This window comes from Asterias amurensis, chromosome 4 (genome assembly GCF_032118995.1).
Source record: "Asterias amurensis chromosome 4, ASM3211899v1".
NCBI lineage: Eukaryota > Metazoa > Echinodermata > Asteroidea > Forcipulatida > Asteriidae > Asterias > Asterias amurensis.
This window is the reverse complement of record NC_092651.1, coordinates 1,062,712-1,076,908: the sequence shown is the minus strand read 5'-3', so window position 1 is coordinate 1,076,908 and position 14,197 is coordinate 1,062,712. Positions and strand designations below refer to the sequence as shown.

Here is a 14,197-nt window from a genome sequence, read left to right as displayed (position 1 = left end):
TTATTACGCGTAATTTCAACGAAAAAGCCAGACACTATACAATACAGTTACCATAGATCAAAAGATCAAATATATTCATCAATCCAAGTGGCTTAAACTGCATTTATTCAACACAATAGTCTAGACTAACACAGGTATTTCACTGAAAACAAATCTCCAAATAAATTACATTGTTTAAAAATAACCTAATATATGCTATATAAAAATAAAAATACTATAATGATTGTTATACCATTCTACATAACAAAACCTATAGGCCTATAAAGCCATTCTCTAATCCAAACATTCAGCAACATTGTTGAGGCAATCAAACATTAACTCATTCAATAGCGATTAAATTGCTGATCGGTATTTATACTGATCAGCAATTTATTGATATTGAGTGCCTCATTATGCAATAGACCCTATATTATGCGTATGGATTCCCCCAATTGCACAGCCATCCTTTTAGGCGTGTGGCAAATTAGTGAAAAGCGTAAAAGATGCCGTGGCAAAACATAGGAAGGCACACAGGAAACTCAGACTGATGAGTAATTAATCGATATCACAAAATGAGCCGCTGGTTACGAATCACTGGATCATCGCATAACTCATCAAGGATCCCTGGGACTACTGATACAGACGTCAACAGCCAGGTACCCTGTCTTCAACTGGTTCCCTATAGCGGACTGATTAGTCACCTTGTGTGGAACATAGGCTTGAGGGGGAGGGATGACTGGCTTCTGCTCATTGGCTCTTTCAGTATTACATTACATATATGTTTCATTGCATTCAGAACTCCTCAACTGTTCTAGATTACAGGTTTTGGTGCTTGAAGGTGTTCTATTTTTAGAGAAGAGTTGATGGCATATATTAATGTATTCAGTAAACAGTGGAAGCATAGAACACCTTCCACAAAATGGATATTTTATCATCGTTGACAAAAACTTAATGACATAAACTTTCAATGATTTTGTGTTTAATTTGATGTTGACAGATGTCCCCCCAAAAATTATCACAGTAATAATTTGATTAAAATAAAATAAAACTGGAGGGTAAATATGATGCAGTCTCAATACAAAGCCTGGCAACAGCAAATACTTTTTAAAAGTGACTTTTTGCTTAAAGTGAGTTCCCAAATCATGTTTTTTTTTTATACTGACTAAAAGTATTAAATCTATCAACTCTAATAAGATGAATTTAAGACTGGACAACAGGCATACATGTAGTGAAATCATTTTGTTGGCATACACTGTGAGTGCTGATTGCACCGAGGTACCGAGGTACCGAGGTACAGAAGCACACTATACTACTGTATGAATAATTAAATAAGGTGCAAGTCCTTGACAACGCAATATAGTGGGGAAATACAACTTGATTAGTGGATGCATTTTATTTCGCTTATTGATGATAGATTTTCCCCGGTACAAATGGTGTGAGCAATTGTTTGATTCTGTATTCTGATGTATAGTTTACTATGCATCCGAAAAAAAATCAGAGGTTTTGCTTTGCAGATCATCATAATTATAAGGTAACTAATCATCATAACGTTTCCCATGGTCAACTGAGTATGAAGCCTTCAAACAACTTTCAAACCAAGTGGCACAGAACTCAACCTGTCTTTTCTAATACACCCAGGTCCGTCAATACTACCAAAAAACGATGTTGTTTTTTTTATATCCATATCGCCGATGTCACTTTTTTAATGATATCAAAAAATAAAAACTTGATATTTAGCCTGTAAATTATAAACAATTATAATGCATATAGACCGATCCAGGCGCACAAGTGCAGGGAGCCGCCATGCGCTGCGCGCCACTGCTGGGATGTCTTTATTGTGCCTAGTTTTGTGCACAAGGACACAAAAAAAACATTTTCCTTTTTTACTTTTTATGGGAATTGAATGTCTTCCTCGACAATCAATGAAATTTCCTTGATGTGGTTGCTTGATATAACAACATACTATATTCTTGATAAATTTTTTAAATTAAGCAGAAAGTAAAATATTGAAATTCTGAAAAAATACCTCGCCACTATAGTATTATGCAGTTACCGCGTATTTGACCCCTAACTCGCCTAAGACAAGCACCTTTTTCAAGATGATTCGGCTTATATTTTGTTGCAAATATTTGTGGTCAGTGATCTCCATTGGTATATCATGATGTCCTGTTAAGGAAATTGTGTTATTCGTTGAGGAAAACATTTAATTTCCATAAAGAGTGAAAACTGTTCAGTTTTAAGACTTGTTCAAATCATTTCAAGAAAAGCAGCAACCAAAATCTCAGCTTTTTATAGACACTGAAAAGTATAGATTTTAGATCTTACAATTTCTTGTAAGATGACAATGTTTAAGAATCTTCAAAGCGGCTCTTTGAAATAAAGAAATAAAGTGGTAGTATAATTATGTCACATAGATTGAAGTCACAGTGTTGACAGATAGATTTACTTTTACTGAGGAAAGGTCAGTAGCTTTTAACAGTCCTTCTTGTTTGGCCACGAGTAAATTATGGATGTTAAGGAGAACTTGGACTGCATGGAACAAAATAATATTCTAATCCCGAATGCAAGTAAGATGCTGCTGATATGATTTTTTTGTGCTACAGAAGAAATAAAACATCTTGGAACATGGGTCATAGCATGCAATACAGGGATGTACAAACATTTGTTCATACGAGGGAGTGTATTATATTAATTCCTTCATTAAAAGTAATAAAACCGAGATGGTTGCCTTTGATTAGAATTTAACAATTCATAAATTGATCATAAATTTAAATCAGGAAGCAAGATTCATCTTGTTTCATGAATGAAGTTTAGTTGTGTTTTTTATTTGTTTTGGTTTTGGGTAGGTTTTTTTTTTTTCAAGGTAATTTCTGCTCCAAATTGTCCATAATCTAGTTGTAAAATGTCAGTAAGAACTGCCGTCTATTTATAGCAGGGATGTAACATCATTCAAAGTGTCTACAAATCCCACTAACTGCTGCGTTTGATTGTCTCTACATCTTTGCATCGAAAACCATAGCAGCATCAAAACCCCTTTATATTGACAATAATATTGAATGACAGGTCTGACCCTTGACCCATAATAACAGCATCCTTCGGAAAGTTGGGTAATAGTCCCTCTAGATTATAGCTACAGCAGGGAAAAAACTACACGTACATTTACCTATACAGAGACTCATAACGTGACTGATACAGTGATTTTACAGAAACAAAATTGGCATGTTACAACTCAACTAACTTGAGTCTGAGTAGACAAGACTCGAAACCCTTTAATGAACAGTTCGGCCATAAGATTGTTTACATAATTCATGAACATTTGAACTACCAATTAATAGACATCATGCAGATTAATTAGGATGAGATCCCTGTCAGTGCTTCATCTAATGATACCTAAGGTGCATGTCAACAATAACTAGGTGTCGTCAAAACAAAATACAGCTTATTAAATCTAGGCTGATTTATTTCTAAAACACACAGGCAGACTAAGTAGGTACATTACACACTAACACACAGTCAGAGTGGAGGAGGGTAGTGTTGATAAGGCCATGAGTGGTGTGGGAATGAAGGAACTCACAGTCTACGGATGAGATTGTAATATTACTTGCCTGATGAGCCGCAATGCTTTCATTCCTTCTAGCTTTGATGCCTGTACCGGGCTTGTAATTTAATAGCAGTCACCTAGCGCTACGCTACGCTGGAAGGACTCCAATTTCTGGGCCTTTTCCACTTCCTCGGCAGGTGGGAACAGCGCAGCCCCGGAGGGGCATACAGGGGGAAATAATAACAACAACATAGGGGGGTAAGGGAGCACACTTAGCATGTTAGGAGAACATTCCCTTGATGGTGAGCTTGCTACGGATGGGTCACACTCTACAAACTTGAGATCTGTTATATAGCAGCTCTTGGTGCAGCGCATTTAACAAGGTGATGAAACACCCCTGAGATTAAGGGTGAAAATAGTCCTCGATGGAGAAAGAGAGAGAGAGTCTATGCTTGTTCGCTTCTCATTAAGGGCTGCTGGCTTGCTGTAAAATGTCAGCCGGGGTCAATCACTAAGACGGATGAGAGCTCTTTAGTCAGTGCACGTTAGTGATATATACACTCATTGATACTTGTATTACCAGGTCTACTGTGGCCTATTGGGCCAGGGACATGCAGTACGTGTGTTTGTTGCCTAGTCTTACAGAGTTCTTGTCGCAGGGCACTGTCAACACTTGGGAGAAGGTTTTATTGTGTATGTCATTACCTTATCATTTCTACTATGGCTCAATACACTTTATAATGGGATTGATATAATATGACAGTTGAGCTGGATACTTCACAAGATCTCAAACGTCTACTTTGGAGTACAAAACATTACAGTAACAATGATAATAAAGTACTGTAGCAGCATTTATGTATCTAAATAAATAAAAAATTGCATTATGTCTTCATTAATATAATTTTGTTTTGCAATGATCCTTTTGACAAAACTCAAATTTGAGAATTTGGGGAGGGGAGGAAAAATCTTAAATCTGTTTCAAGATATGTTTGATTAAATGTTTATTTTTTTTATTTATTTTTTTATATATTATTTGGTAATTATTGCTATTTAATTAAGTAAATTTTTAAGACATACAAAAAAGTGGAGTAGTTTTTAACACGTTAAATTATTATTTCTTCCAAGGATACCTTATCATTATATCCACGATACCTTCCTAGATTCCCACATAATTGTTATACCATTATTATCGCACACACAGCCACAATTTATATCAACCTTTACATGTATCTGCTGCTGTAGCTGACTATTCTAATATCCCCTTAACAATGCTTTATTCAACATTATAATTAATGCCAATTCCATTAGAAAAATGCAGGAGACGAGGCGACTGAAAGGCAAAAAGAAGAAGCATAGAAACCGGGGCTAGATGAGAAGCTTTCCCCTGGGTATCCTTGCCTACCCTGTCTTCCTTTATCAGACTGATCAAATATCAGTGGATCAGGTATCAAGCTAGCCATAATCCCCTCACTTGCCCCTGACAGCACCATGTGCATCATGTGGCTCCTACCCTCAGCCCCACAGCAATGTCGCCCCCGTTGTTGGTCCACAGTTAGGTCAGCTGGACAAGTAGTTCTAATGGATGAGCGTGAAAACATAAGCCCCCACTGTCTCTTAAAGAGCCAATTCAAGATGTTGGATAATTCACTTATGTGGCGTGTAGAGCCCTCAACCATGGACTTTGAATCTTTGCAGCCTGATGCTCCAATGGGCATTCTTTCTTAGAAGATGGAAGGTTTTTAAAAACAACTGCAAACTGCAGTACTGAAAGTTGTTTCCTCACAAAAACACAAAAATAAGGTGGCTGTTTCTCACAGTGAGTCAAACACATTTTCACCAATATCGCTGTTACTTAAGTCATGCATCACACTACAACAAACACAACATTGTTACATCATGAATGTAGAAATCACCCAGCAATGGGAGAATACAAAAACAAGAAAACAACACCTAAATAACTGAATAACTGAATGCAGAAAGTGAATACTTACTCTGATTTGACAGTGGGTTTCTTGTCATTGGGTCCTTTCTCTATGGTTGGACTCCCAGGAGGCGAAGGGTCTGGTTCTGGACAGGGAGGAAAACATACACAACCACCATCTTTAAAACTTTCGTTTGGATTTACAGAGTTAGACTAACCTTCAAAAGAATTTGGCAGAAGAAACCATAGAGTAAACTTTACACAGCAGCTTTATTTTTTTCATTAATAATAATAATAATCATAATAATCATAATGTATTTATATAACGCATTTCCATATATACATGTTCAAATGCACTTGACAGAGAAATTTTAACAGAACAGGTCAATGAAAGAATGGGAAAAAAATAGAACAACTTTTGATTATCTACTTGCATGTGAGGACAACAATTTTCACATGTCAGAAAAATTGTCTAAATCTATAATCTGAGACGATAAATGTAAATTATGTATTCATTCTCTGAACTAAGACACTAAAACATGGGTGTTCTTTCCTGTTTTAAGAATACATCTTTACACAAATTGCTGTGCAATGAGATGCCTTAAAGAGGATACAGTACATACCTACAGATTGCTACTTTTAGCCCACAGCACTTAGCTAATTATGTATTTATATGTGAAAATAATGCACTTATCAAAGCAGTACACAATTCTCTGCTACATTCAGTACCATTAGCACATGGGCCCCATTTCACAGAGCTGCTTAAGCACTAAAAGTAGCTAAGTACAGCAAAGTCATGTTTATAAGAACAGGGTGAACAACCAAAATACTATGTATCATGTACAATTTGTGACTACTATCCTGCCCATTGTTGCTTAGCAGAATTTGTTAAAGCAGTTGTATGGGCACTGGTGTCTTGCTTAATACAGTAAACGGCATCGTTACATACCCCTTGGACCTCGGGTTGACATCATAAGATGTACACATAAATAGACTGTTAGGCATATAATAACATGGTGAAGGATGCTCACTAACGTGGGACAATCTCTTTATGCAGACACTAACCCACAGACACTATCACTTTACTCAGATTGCTTGCCATCCACACTTGTGCTCATCTTAATCAAACATACCCAAGCACTAAGAAAACATCAGCGCTGACAAAACATTAACACAGACGGGCAAATGTGTATACGGCCTGATGAGAGATGAAAACTTGATTAAAATGAACCCCAAACTGCAGGAAAACAGGTTGTTAGGAGTGTGTATCTTTCTACTCTAGGGCACTAGAGGCTTACAAATACAAGTATCATAAGACAATAGGTTAAGTATTAAATCTTGGCATTTGAGTACTAACAGTGCCATGCCATCCAAAACTGTTATTGTGTAATTGTTCATACAGTAAGCACCGGAAGGTTAGCATGCCTCTCAGGTGTATATACGGTTAGCAGCACTATATGAAATGGACACTCCCGCAGTAAGCACAAAATTGGTTGTTCAGCAGCTCTATGAAATTGGGCCCATTAAAGTAAGCAAACCAAATCATTACCCCAACAAGATAATGATTTATTATGGGTGAGGTAAAGAAAGCATACATATAAATTGGCTAAGTCGCTCCCTTGCACTGCACCTATTTAAGGAAAAGTGATGTTTTCTAGTAAATGTGTATAACAGTAAATTTAAATTGATTTGTTGTTGATGACACAGATTATTAAATCTTTAAGATCTTTTTGAATTAATCTGTTAATATCAAGCGCCGTCAACTAATTATGGTTACAGTAGCATACAGTCCATACACAAATACACTGTACATGTTCTGTATTTAAAATATTGTTGTACTTCTCCCAAATATGTAATAAAATTACTTCCATTTATTTCCCATGTTTTAAAAAAGATCAACATGATGGTCAAGCCTATATGTGCGTCATTATAAAAAATCTGATTCAAAAGAATTTATTGGCAATAAAGAGCTGCAGCGCAGACCAGCCTTTCCCCCAAGCAATGCAAAAGCTTTAGCTTGATATGATCAGTGTTATAAATTTAGAGCAATGTATTTGTAGAGGTTAATGCGGAATAAAGAGAAGAGAAAGAGAGCGAATGAGGTAAGAAGGGGGGACTACATCATGAACGCTTGGTCTGTGCCAAGCAAGGAACGTTTAATGAAGCATGGTTATATCTGCCTGTGACGCAAGATCAGGGGCCACTGCTTTATCAAGGATTTACTTTATCAAGGTGATAAAAGCAGTTTGAGCCAAGGGGGGTGTGTTAAATCAAGGGCAAACAATACCAGTTTGTCTCCATCTACTCTCATCTCAAGAGGGTTAGAAACAGACAGAATGAGACCCTTGCTATATGATGAGACCCACAAATCAAGCACATGATACAGGAGGACTTAAACATCATTATCATCAATTCTAAAACAATTTATAAACTTCTTGCTAAAAAGTTATTGAAACAAATTACTGAAATTACATAGAATCACTTCCATGGAAATAAATTATTTTCAAATGATAAGCCCTTTGCTCACATATTTTAAACCAACCCCTAGTTTGGAAACAGTGTGTCTTATTTTTAAAGAAATAATCATAATTAGTTTAAACCACAAACTAGGCCTAATCAAACTGACTGTTCATACAGTACAAGCAAGTACCAGTCTTCCAGACAAAATATTTCTAACTGAAAGTGAAATACTATCGAAGTCATGGTGAAAAACTCACAAAAATCACTTCTCATACTTATTTTGATTGCTGCTTTCGAAAATGAATCAGATTCAAAAATGTGCAAAACAAACAAATGTTATTGTTTTCACGAAAGCGTGACCTTTAATTTAATCTACTTTTCAGTCAGGGGTTGGTTGAATGGTGTTTTTTATTTTAATTGAGAGGGTGGAGAGTAATGTGCTTCCAAACATGATGATGTGCTTTACCTTTAAGATAGCACACACCGATTACGAACACATGTGTCAGGTTTGGGCAGGTGGTCTGCTATAATATCCAACACTGACTCTAGGCAAGAGGGGGGTTGTCCAGCCCTCCCCATGCTCAGATATCAATATGCAGATGGGTGTACCACTGAGAGGGCTTCAGGTTAGATACATCAAGATTGGAGTTGATAGACAAGATCAGAGAAAGAAAGGATGAGATGGTGAAGTGGGATTCAATCATGACAGACCTAGTAAGGGTATGCTGGAGGCAATAGTATCACACAAGGATACTTGTAGTGATTGATGACCAATAGTAAGGTTTTAACTACAATAAATTATAACACTCTTAAAGGGGGTCTAAAAATTGACACATAATAAGAAACCTTGTGGACTACCTGAGAATTATTATCTAAAAGATTATTGTGGTTAGACAGAAAAAGCTTCATGGTTTCCCACCTATAAGGATGTAACCGGTAAATGGTTAATCTTTGTCCAAGCTTTTACTGCATCTCACACTTTTCATTTGGAAAACACCACATAAATAGTATAAATAACCAGCATAGATTCTAATGCTTTGATTTTATTTAAAAAAAAAATCAAAAGTGAATGCTAATTCAACACCATCTGATTTACCTAAGTCTGTCAAACATTTCAATACAACTTATTTTCCCCATAACATACAAATGCTGTGCAACTTACCTTTAAGTATTATAAAGGAGATATTTCTAACAAGAATATGTTGAGGCGATGAAAAGGGCTGAGGGTAATTCTTGTGATTCAACTACTGATAATAGAGAGGTGAGTTGGGTGACAGACTTTGAGTGATAATGGGGTTACAATGATGACAGATTGAACACAAGGCTTTACAGTTATAGATCACATATCCACAGCATCAACAAAGGGCCATTACATGTGCGTCAAAACTCAGATTATCCTATTTATTAGGAAAGAGGTGGGTGTTCCATAAAGTCTTACATTGAAATGTTCTCTTATAATCAGTTAAGTTGCAGCTTGTACAACATTGACTGATTACCCATCTACTTAAAGGCAAAGTAGGGCCTATACCTTTGGTTCATGGAACTGTCTGACTGTTTTAATCCTTTACCAATGTAGATGAAAACAATAAAACTAATATGTCCTCGCAGGAAAAATAATCCCTTTAAAGGGATGCTGCAGTGAATTCAAATAAAACAGTTAATTTTGCTGTCATTCATTTCTGATGTATGTATTAAACATCAATAAAATGTGTTTTGTTTATTCCCGACATATCTGACTTGCCTAATAAGCGAAGAAGTCATGCCCCCCCCTTTTGTGGATTGTTACCACCCCCCCTACCATCGACGTCACGTCGGGAATTCAAACATATCGTCGGCAAAAAGAGTCTGCTCCCTAACTACACGCACCTAGGTACAAGGCCACACAGTGCACACGTCTCTATATGCACACAGCCAGGGGGCCCGACGGCTCGGGTTACCGACATGACGTCACGTTTATGCAAATGAAGGCTCCCTTTTACGGGCAGGGTGGGTTCCCCTAATCTCTTGAAAACCATTCTTAAAATACTTGCGCATTTAATAAAAAATATTAAAAAATATTTCAGGTTTAAAAAGTCATGTTTAATCGTTTAAATGAATAAAAAAAAAACTGCAGCCACCCTTTAAGGAATACAGAATCTGGTGAGAAATGTAACTGCGGTAAGGCTTCTCAGATTTTGGGGCATAATGTTTGATATCTTTTGACGTACAAATATTACTTTGATGTGAGCTGCTGTAAGCTCCTAACCAAAAGTTTTTATTGACATAGATTTTAAGAGTGATTTCCAAAGCGCAAAAGTCCCACCTTCCCTTTAACTGAACATATCATTACACAAACCAAGAAAATCTAAACTTTTCATTAGATTTGCAAAGATAAGTACAGATACATACTTGACACAGATGTCTCTTACATCTTGGTCTGTTAATAATACTGACACAAAAGCATACCTCAGAAAATATAAACAGCATTCAGTGATGCTGGATAAGTTGATTGACCTCAGCCACAGTCTTGTGAGAGGTCAGTCTTACTAAATATAACACAGTAAGCCAAGCCATTGCAAGCAGGCAGTGTAATACAGCCACTTGGTAATACTTTCCAGGGATGTAGAGATATTCAAGAGATGAACTAGCTGATATTTACAGACAGATTCATGCATCCATTAGCAAACCTGCAGGCTTTTCTAGTCCACAGAATTGACAGTGAGCCTCGGGAAAAGAGCTGCAATAAGAGTTTTTTTTTTCTCTCCATCTAGCATGGAGAATCCTTGCCCAAAACGTAGAACTGATATTTTTACAAATAAGTCACGTTTGTATTCATGCTGTGAGAGGTGCCAGGGGATGTATAAACTGTATAAACAATGGTGAATTTACTTCTAGTCACAATTATCAATACATTTAAGTGTTCTTTTGGCCTTCTGTGTTCAATTAGTATTGCTCAGCATGACAATCAATATCTGCCCCCCCCCCCAATAAAAATAATAAAAAAATAAATAAAAAATAATAATAATAATAATATTAACAATTATAAACAAACGAACAAGCAACAACAAAAAAACATCAAAACACCTCTCTCAAAAAAAAAAAAAAAAAAATTAAAACAAAACAAATACACAAATTTAAAATGAATCTAAAAAATCAAAAACACAAAATAAATGATAAAATGGAAAAAAAATAAATATTTGTGGAGGAAAATACTGGCCTTGGATCAACTTTCACAAGTGACTGAAAATCAACTTGACCTTGTAAACAACTTGGTTATTTACATGTGTGAGTGGACCTTGTTACTAACTTGCATAATAGGTCAAGGTTTGGAACGCAATGCAGTCAGACTATCAGACAGACAAATGACATTGGACCACAACAACTTTAGCCACGCTCTATTTTGTTGGCATCTAAAAACCTAACTTCTATCAAGCCTCAAGGGTGCTTTGATGCAGGTTTGGAACAATATTTAATACAGGGTTCACTCCTAACCTGCTTGGCCTTATAGACTTAACAAAACCCTACAGGTGCTGACGTCAAGCGCACGTTTCTAACACACAAAGAACAGCTATCGTCCAATGATTTGCCTCCTTTGGCCTCAGTGAGGGCGCCTTTTGGCCTCAGTGAGAGCACTTGCCAAAATACGAGACAGAATGCGTACACATGCACCTCTAACATTTCCGCCATTTTTTGGAGTCAATTCATTTGCGTACATTTTGACTCCCGAAATGGTCGACAGGATATGCGTGGGTAGGGCTTAACCCACAACTTAAGATCTTTTCAAGTCGTACAAAGCAGATGAATGGTATTATTTATTTTATTAATGTGTTTAAAACTGTCCAGTGCAGCTCTTCATTTGGGGTCCTCATTATAAAACAATACATACAATCCAGAGTGACACAAAAGTATAAAAACTATAAGTACAATTTCGTGAAGTTTCACCAATAGGTCAAAACATTCTCATTTAATGGGATTTTGTTTTTCAGAACCCAGTAGACTTACCCTGCTTTGGTCTGTCGAGACAAGGAGGTACTATCCCAGGTACAAGAAGTGAATTCTTACTCTCTGTAGTCTGTAAACAAAAAGAGATCCAACGAAAAAAACATTTAATAAGAAAGATAAATTGTTTCCTTTAATTTACTTGTCTTTGGTTTCCTTTTAAGGGAAGGTATAAGTTTGGTAATCACTCTTAAAATTAATGGCAAAAATCTTTTATTTAGAAGCTATCAGCAGCTTTCGGTAGTATAAAGCATTTTGAGAAACATTTCACTTCAAAGTTATGTCGTTATGTAAGCAGATAACAGTTTGTATGCACCAAAATTAGAATCTGAGAGGTGTTACCTGCTTCATAAAGCTTTGATTCTTTGCTTGCGGTAAGCAGAGTCGTGAATTGGCCCTGATCTCACATTAGCAGTTAGCTTCCAACACTCATCATACTTCTATGCCAATTATTATTATCAATCACCAAGAAAATTATCAGAAATTTAAATGTAATACATCCTACAGAGGATCTTAAGACAAGCAAGAACATGAACTCAATAGGGGTTGATTTAGACTCCTGTAATATATCCCATCTGTAGACTCGGATGGAAAGGTCAGTATTAGCAGCTGAGGGGCAGTTATTGTGACCATGGCCCTAGGGGCAGTCATAACGTAACCAGGGTAAGGGTTTCAAGCTAAATCAATTCCAAGTAGTAAAAAATTCAAAAGTGAATGATAACAAGATCCAATGTCGCTATTGACATTACATGTGTCAGTGTGAAAGTATTACATTAAAGACATCAGCATTATTTTTTCACTAGTTTATACTAGGCCATAAATAATTATCAAGATTTGACTTCAACAATTTCAAACCATTTTACAAGAGCATGACTTCTATTAAATAACAGGAGGATAGGCAATAATTACTCGCACTGCCCCCTGTACAAATGCAATCCACTGTGTAGTATCATTCATTTGACTGAAAATTGTACTTTCCTTTTAAGGATCCATTCAGCAGTTTAACAAAAATTCACCCAAAAGAGTGTGCAGCTATGCAGCATCAATATAAATATTCTGAAAAAGAATACCAACTAACTAAATACAATTAATTTATCAAATTACTGCCCAATTCATGAGTTTAAAAACATTTTATTTGTTGTAAATCTGAAGAAGAAACAAAAATGAAAGAAAAACACATAATATTTCCTGCCAGCAGTGAGTGATTGCTAATTTAAAAAACTCAGCGCCAAGGTTGTAGAAATGAAAAAAAAAAATATATTATTGTTGATAACCGTTTGAAAATCAGCTAATTTGTATGACGGAGTGCGTAACAATGGCAACACAATGCATACTTCAATCAAGTCCTGCAAGCAATGTTGTCTGACAAATCCATTAAATTTACGGGAGAACTTAAGACCTTGGGGAGATAATGAAAAGTTCAAACCCAAGAAAATTTAATTGATGACACATCTCAAGATACACAGTTTACTTCAACTGCATAGCGCTATTTCACATTAGAGATTATTTTTCTTTTCTGGGTGCCTCTCTACAGGAAATGTTCATTTTGTATTTTGAGCTTTTTATCTTCCTACATGTTGTCACTTTTCTGTGAAGTGGTGGGTTGATGATTTACCAGCTTTAGTTGTTGATAGAAGCACCAGTATGCATCAGTAGACTTCATTACCATGTTACATTCGCTTCTCAGAGTCAGACTCATATAGAGGATGGGATGAAGCTCAAGCATATTTTAGTCACAGATCATAATGAATTAAAGTCTGATGTAATGAGGCATAATCAGCTTATTGTCCAAGGATATTATTTATTTATCAGCATCATTACTGGGTTGTTTCAGTGTACTAAACAAGGAACTTGTTTACTCGCTATACTGTACATGTGTGGGTGTTTCCAGAAAAAAATGCCATATATCCTAGAATTAAAAAATTTCACGTCAAATAGAAAGTCAATGATATAAATAGTGTAAGTAAATGTTTTTTACTTGTAATCATTTTATGATGAAGGTTGTTTTGGTAAATCAAGTCGAAGTAGAGGTACCATGACTAACTACATCTCCATGCATTCTCTAGTTACTTGAATTGCTCTTATCTAAATTACTTGATGGTAATACAGTAAGGATAGTTGTCTTCTACTGAAGCTCCTGGATATCGTATCTGGTTGAGGGTTAGGTTGTGTAGATGACAAGAATGTTCCACTGTAGAGTATGATATGTATACAGGTGCCCTTCTGGACATTTACTCCAGAAAACCAACTATTTTTAGAACTCACAATCTTGAATTACCATGCTCAGTAGTCTTATATATGATCTAAATACATGTAAG

The 14,197-nt window shown here is 36.1% G+C and overlaps 1 protein-coding gene across 2 annotated transcripts in view; it reads right to left on the bottom strand.

The window, feature by feature from the left end:
• The window catches only part of LOC139935754 (uncharacterized), a 103,690-nt gene that overhangs the window by 67,493 nt on the left and 22,000 nt on the right, over positions 1-14,197 (bottom strand). For both annotated transcript variants that reach the window (XM_071930316.1, XM_071930318.1), the window contains exons 6-7: positions 11,883-11,952; positions 5,512-5,587 (exon numbers count right to left, since the gene is read on the bottom strand). In XM_071930316.1, the coding sequence (XP_071786417.1) occupies positions 5,512-5,587; positions 11,883-11,952 (146 nt within the window). The remainder of the gene's footprint in view (positions 1-5,511; positions 5,588-11,882; positions 11,953-14,197) is intronic.